This window comes from Dipodomys merriami, unplaced genomic scaffold (genome assembly GCF_024711535.1).
Source record: "Dipodomys merriami isolate MVZ:Mamm:240054 unplaced genomic scaffold, mDipMer1.0.p SCAF_20, whole genome shotgun sequence".
Classification (NCBI taxonomy): domain Eukaryota; kingdom Metazoa; phylum Chordata; class Mammalia; order Rodentia; family Heteromyidae; genus Dipodomys; species Dipodomys merriami.
The window spans coordinates 15,962,808-15,970,123 of record NW_027203382.1 but is presented as its reverse complement, the minus strand read 5'-3'; the positions used below and the strand labels follow the sequence as shown (position 1 = coordinate 15,970,123).

Genomic DNA, 7,316 nt, shown 5'->3' with positions numbered 1-7,316 from the left:
AACTGATGTTACATAAGATAGTACCTAACACCAATTGCTGTGGAATCACTGTAATGCCTCTCCCTAAATAGATATTTCATATTTATTTTAAAACTTGACTGTGACACTTCAGGAAGTATATTTATGCTAGGAAATTCAGGGGAAAAAAGATACTGAAGCAAAACCTGAAGGAGAAATTAGCAGGAAAAAAAAAAGGAGAACATGAGACTTAAAGTCAGATAGGAGGAAGTCAAAGACAGTAGAACAGAATAAAGGTAAAAACAAAAATAAGAGCAGTTGAAACACTAAACTCTATGGGAAAAAATAATGGGTCAGTCAAGCCAGAAGATATTTGAGATTATGGAAGTATACAAACTATTGTAAAAGTTTCAAATCTGCACAATATTCTAAATATATAAAATATTTCAAATATAAAATATTTGAAAATACTTCATAAAATACATGGCAATCTTTGTTGATGAGAAGAGTAATACCCTTTTCTAAGGGTAAGCATAATCGAGGTAAGATATTGGTACTATTTGTTTATAAATAGATATAGTAATTCCTTTGAGTAGGTTGAAATTGATTTCCAGAGATGTACCTTGACATATTTCAGTTTTGCTGAAATTCCTGGTTTGACTATACTGTTAAGAATTCTCAACCGGTCTTCAAGTCTCTCAGTTTGGTACTGTTTAATCATGTTTATTGTCACTGACAAGGTAAATAGTGACTTGTGAACTTATAAAGGAAATTCCTTGCTTGCTCTTTGCTGTCTCTTTTAGTGACCTGTTCCCCTTTTCAGAGGTTACTTTAGTTTTTTGCCATCTTCAGTGTGTTTCTATGTTAGTTTGTTCATTCTAGCAGAGAAAATATTAAAATTAATTAACAGTGGGGGAATCCTTAGAAGAATTTATGAGAACAATATATGAATTTCAAAGGGCAAATTACCAATATTTTAATTTCAAAGTGTAATGATTTGTCCACTTACATGGTTACATATACAGTGTTGGCTTGTGACACTGAATTCTATATTTGTTTATTAAATCAATTTTGCCTAGAAAATACTTGGAAACATTGCATGTTTACTGAACCATGTGCAGGATGTCATTCCCTAAACAATAGCACAATAATATAACTGTACATTCACATTTTATTAGGTACTATAATATAGATACACACAAATATGTATATGTGTATGTAAGCAACATATATATGGGCATAAGATATGTTACACATATACATATACATATATAAACTTAAGATAAACCATTTGGGACATTCTTGAGGTTTGTACATTTTGCAGGTGCTCTGCTCATTGATGGCATTCAGTATCATGGATCTTGCCCTGAGTCTTTTGCACACAAATTAGGATAAAAATATTTGTAATTTCTATGACACCTCTCCTCACACTAAGCACTATCTAACAGACTCTGGATGGTAGGTAAATACATGTATGATAAATCAATCATACTATAGTGGTAGAAAGCGGAGGTCACAGAATAGCAAGAACATGAGTTGTACCATACTTCTCTATCCTTCCCTCAGGGCTCTCAGGATCTGGTTTTTCATTTTTTTTTTTTTTTAGATAGTCTATTGTAGTCGTAGGATGATTTGCATCAGGCAAGGAAAATGAGATAGTAGCACAGGGCGTTTGCTGCAGGGTCCCCACTCCCTAGTTTTAGAGCTTTAGGTTAAGGCCCTTTTTCCTACAAGTCATGGAAGCAGGAAATAGCTTGGGATATCATCGTCTCCCTTCCTCCTCCTCTTCTTTCTTTCCTCTCTCCCTTGCTCCTTTCCCGTCCACCAACTGCCATCCCTCTACCATTCCCTTCCCTGCCGTCAGTCAAACAAAGCTCTGGAAGGGCGGCGCGCACGCCACCGCACTGTCCAGACCACCGGGCACCCGCCTCCAGGCACTCAGCCCAATGGAACTACGAACGCGAACGCGCAACGCGCGCCCCCGTCGCTTCCTTCCTTCTCCGGCTCCCTTCCCGGCCCCGCCCCGGACGGGCACGCGCACGCGCCGAGGCTGGCCCCGCCCTCCTCCTCCTCCTCCTCCTCTCCCACCTCCTCCTCCTCCTCCTCCGCCCTTCCTTCCCTCCGCCCTCTCCCCGGAGGGCCCCGCCCTCCTTTCTCTGTCGGGTTTCAGTCACTGGCGAGCTCCAGGTAGCAAGCCGTTCAGTTTCCCCGCCACCCCGCCCCCCTGCCTGCTCCGCTCCCCACCCCTCCTGTCTCGGGCCGGGAGGAGGATGCAGCGGCGGCCGCGGCCCCAGCCCGGGCAGCGGCACCGGCGGTGGCTGCGGTGGGGGTGGCCGGAACTGGGGTGGTGAAGGAGCGGTGGCGGCGGCGGCTGGAGCGGCGGCGGCCGCCCGGGGCCCCTTTCCCTTCCTCTCCGGTGCAGCCAGGAAGTTTTCCGCGTCCGTGCATGTGCGTGTGCGAGTGTGCGTGTGCGTGTGCGAGGTGAGGCCGGGTGGCGTTGGTGAAGGCACGGGGCTTTTTTGCCCACTCGGCTTCCCGTAAGCCCGGGCGCTCGGGAGGCTGGGCCGCGGCCCGGCGAGGGGGCGCGGCGGCGGGCTCTCGCCTTTTGTTGTTGTTTCCCCCGCCCGAGGAGCCGCTGGGGGACGCGCCTGGGTGGGGCGGCTCGGAGCCCGGGCCTGGTGGCCCCCGGGGCTCCCGGGCGGGCTGGGGCGGCACAGCCCAGCGGGCTTCAACATGATGGCGGCCGAGGCCGGCGGAGAGGAAGGCGGCCCGGTGACGGCCGGGGCCGGAGGCGGCGCGGCCGCGGGCTCCGGCGCTTGTCCGGCCGCGTGTCGGGCCAAGGTACCCACGGCCCTCCCCGTGGCCGCCGCCGCCTATCCCGGGCTGGTGGAGGCCGGAGCCGGCGGGACTCTGGGCGTCGGAGCCGAGCTGGGGTCCGGGTTCCTGGGAGCCGGGTGTGCGGCGGGGACTCCGGGGGGCGCGGGGCTGACAGGGGGCGGCGCTGCCGCCGGCCCGGCCGGGGCCGCCGCGGGACCCAGTGGAGAGATGGCGCTCGCCCGGGGGACGCTGGCGCTGCCCGCCGAGACGCTGGGGCCGGGCGCCGGGTTCCCGCCTCTGCCGCCGCCTCCCCAGATGCCCCCGCTGGGCGCGGGCCTGGGGACCGTGGATGAAGGTGACTCTCTGGATGGCCCGGAATACGAGGAGGAAGAGGTGGCCATCCCGCTGACCGCGCCTCCGACGAATCAGTAAGTCCGGACCGTGGGGCCGGGACGGGGGGAGGGGGGGAAGTTGGGAAAGCGGTGGGGGGGGGTGTGGGGGGGGATGAAGAAGTGAAGAACTACCGCGTTCTGCGAAGCTGTGATTTGTTGGAAGAAGTTTCGGAGCTTCAGGTTTTCCTGCGGTAGGGAGTTGATTGGATCGGGCATCTTCCCGACGGGCGGACTCCCTGGCGGCTGCCTGCACGCCTTTGCCCCTCCGGGAGGATGGACAGTTGTTGGGAGTGGTGGTTGTTTACCTTTATGATGATTACTTTTTAGGCTAGGAAGCGTGGGGAAATGTGTATTCTAGTGAGCACCGGATATGGTTCTGTCCCCTCCCGCCGGGTGGGGGGTAGTCCCAGGGTGTAACCTGCGTGCGCACCCCGCCGGGACTGTGCGGTCCCCGGACAAGGCCGCGACGATCGGCAGTCAGAGGCATTTTTGTGTGAATCTGATCTGGAACACTCCTTGGCCCCCGCAGTGCTTCGCTTCCGTGGCACTGTCAGTCCCAGCTCGTGTCTCCTGGAAAGCACAGTGCTTCAGGAAAAGTCTGGGTGAGAAGTGGGAGAGGAAGGAGAAAGTGCGGAGTTACAGGTGTCAACTGTTTTGTGAGTTACTGTGAACCACTGTGTCTGAGACTCCTTCGCGGGATTCCTGTGTATTGGTACTCAGGTAGTGCCTTTCATCTTGAGATTCTGTCCATACAGCATGGAAGCAAAACAAACACCAGTAACGTGCCCTTTCACCATATGATGGCCAATCCGGTATTCTATTTGAAAATTAATTTTGACAATTTACTGCAGTACATACAAGGACGAGTGACTCCACCCCATCCCTCCAAACGTTACAACCTCCCCTGTCCTTGTTTTCATAAGTGAACCTCAGGTGTGTGATTTGGTATGTGTACCTCGGTGAGAGGAAAATGTTGAAATGGGAAGTGGTTAGTATACAAAACATTTGATAAATAGTCCTTCACATCAGTCTTTATTCCAACAGCATTGGTGAATATTTGCAACAAATATTGGTTCAGCCATTAACAGTCACTCATGACAATCTAAAAGTTTTTTAGTGGGATAAACATCTCTAGAGGACTTAGAAAGGACTAAAAGGGACATACTAAGACTAATCCACTTTTGACTTAAGGCTACTTGTTTTGATATTTAAGGTGGAAAAAAGTCTTATGCCAGCCATTGGGCACAGATGTCTTTCTGTTTTTATGTCATTTGACACAGCTTTTAACTTTTTGTTTGATTTTATTCCAATTTATGTCATGTCTATGCATTGCAAACTTTCCTGGTAAAGTTCTTGCTTGCCTTGAGGTAGTTTTGAGAAAATCAGTCAATTTCATGTTTATCACATCCCAATATATGCTCAGTACTGTGACTATAATAAAATTGCAACTTTTAATACTAAAAGTATAATCTTCATAACTGAACTAACTTATATTTAGGGTAGGCTTATTTGGTGTGTTGTGGTTTTTAACTTGTTTCTAAACTTTAAAGAGTATATTAGGTTCATAGTAAAGTGGAGTGGAAAGTGGACTATTCCCACGAAAATTTTAATAATGAACATAATTACTTTGGACAAATTGTATTTATGAGAGGTCATAGGTGACTTTTCATCATTATTATATGAGAATTAAAAAAACTATGACTAGATAAGAGTGGGTCATATTCTAAATAGCCCTTTATTTCATATATCTTGTTGTATATGTAAATGTACACACACGTATTTTTTTTATACTGCTGTGGATTGAACTCAGGGCCTTATACATGCTAGGCAAGCCTGTAAAATCAAGTCACATCCCCAGCTAAGTTTCTAATACAGTTATCACAGGTATGCAAACCGGTGCCTCCTACCCCTTAATAATCTGAGGTCAGCTAAGCCACTGGAAACAATGCAATGCATTGTCTAAGTATGCTAAGTGTAAAGTGATCTTAGAAAGGTCAGTTTTCCATCTTTTAAAATGGGTACAACAATGATGCTACTTTATTTTTAAGATTTAATGAGTGTTTTGAATTTTTTAATGCAGTACCTGACATGTAATAAATGCAACAAAATATCTAGGCTCTCTGTCTCTCTCTCTCTCTCTCTCTCTTCTCTTTCCCTCAATAACAGCAATACAATTAGTCATTAAATTGCTTTGTAGTTAATTTTGGTATAGAGACTTCCTTAAGTCATATATGTTACTGTATTTTATTTTTTTGTGATTAGGCATCAATATATTACCCAGGCTGGACCCAAATTCATGGGCTCAAGTGATTCTCCTGCCTTAGTCTCCATCCTGAGTAACTGTGATTTTAAGTGTAACACATGGATTTTAATTGCTATTTTAGAAAATGTTTTGAATTCTAAGCCAAGATTACTGTGAGTGCTTATGTTTATGTTTTTATTTTAAATTTGTTTGTTTCTAATAGTAAGCTCAAACAAATTTTACTTTCAAATAGGAAAAGCCTTACCAACTTGGTTAAATAATGGCAATCGTTTTTAAAAACAATCGCAAAAATATTCTTTGACTAAATTAGTATTTGATTACTAATAACTGATAGTTACAACAATGAATAGCATGATAATAAAAAGATGTAGGTCAAAAGATTGAGTGCCCTTTTGTTAGATTAGAATTCCCTGGTCAGGGAGTTTATGGATAATTTGTTGGCCAGAAAAGTGTCAAGTGACAACATGTAGAATGATCAATGCAATGTATTGACACCATCAGAGTTATGTACCTTATTTTTCACTGTGCAAGGTAAATCATTAGTCTTCTGTTTGTAGCTAATACTTTTCATTAAGGCTGGAATAGTATATATAACTTTATTAAATTTTTTGAATATTTTGCTTTTTGAAACTTTCTAGAACAAAATTGAAAAATGAAAAAAACTTCTCCCTGTATTTTTTTCTGCTATGAAGGACTTTTTAATCTAAATTCTTTTCCCTGAAAGAGCAAAGGTTAAAGTAGTTTGCCACTGGTAGTCTATACTTTTTATGGTGTTCTTAGTTCTATTTTGGTTTTCTCTTTTTTGTATACCTTAAAAGTGGTAGTAGGGGACAGTTATTTCATTTCTTTGATATATCTTAGATTGTATACAGAGATTTTGAACTTTTTCTGCAATCGCAAGAGTCTTTTGGAGAAAATTGTGTGTGTGTGTGTGTGTGTGTGTGTGTGTGTGTGTGTGTGTGTGTGTGTTTGTGTGTGTGTGTATTTGGAACATCTGGTAATTTAGTTGCTATGTTTTAGAAATAGGAAAATGGCATATTTAAGAAGTCTTGAATTCTGCTGTCTCCTGGAAAATCATAGAACTTGGTATATCTGGTGGCTCTTCCTGCTTGAGAGTAGATTATTAGAGCTGAGCAATGGCTGCCACTTTAGGATAAGGTACTAAACTCTCTAGTTGGCATAATATACACCAGGCTTTTATGTCAATATTATTTACTTGGCATTTGAGCTAAATCTTCCTGTGGCCCTAATATCTGTTGATGTCTGATCCTACAACTTGAAGGAAAAGTAAAAGACTGTTTAATAGTATCATTCCTTTCCTAAAATAACTTTTAACAAATATTGCTGAAGGTTAATTTTAAGCTATGTAGCTGTAGCATTCATTATGTCATTGATTGCATTTGAAACAAGAAAGCAAACCATTTTCTAAGTAAAAATAGGAATTTCAAAGATTAGTTAGGTATTTTTGATTATTATTTTTTAATTGGGAAAATACTGTACAGAAGTGTTACAATTACATGGGCAAGATAATGAGTACATTTCTTATCAAGCATTATACCCTCCTCCTTTGTTTCCCCTTCCCATCCTCCCCCCACCCCCCACCCAATCCTCCTCTCCCCCCACCAAAGTTGTAAAGTTGGTTTTTGACATAATGACTTGTACAGCTCATTGTTGCAATGGGTCCACCTGTATCCCTATTTAAATGATTTGTTTTTCCCCTTCCCCTCCACAAATTATACTGACATCAAATACAGTGAAAGCAGGGATTATACTGTGGGGGAGGGACATACAAAGAAACATAGGTCCCATGGTTTCCCTTATTTGCAATATCTAGTATATGTCTGAGTGAAGCAGAAAAGGTCAGATAAGGTGATGTTAGGGAAATG

At 44.2% G+C, this 7,316-nt stretch overlaps 1 protein-coding gene across 1 annotated transcript in view; it reads left to right on the top strand.

The window, feature by feature from the left end:
* The first annotated feature begins 2,207 nt into the window (after positions 1-2,207).
* The window catches only part of Rasa1 (RAS p21 protein activator 1), a 77,564-nt gene continuing 72,455 nt past the window's right edge, over positions 2,208-7,316 (top strand). Inside the window, exon 1 of the mRNA XM_070031138.1 lies at positions 2,208-3,203. Coding sequence (XP_069887239.1) covers positions 2,692-3,203 — 512 coding nt within the window. The 5' untranslated portion in view covers positions 2,208-2,691. The remainder of the gene's footprint in view (positions 3,204-7,316) is intronic.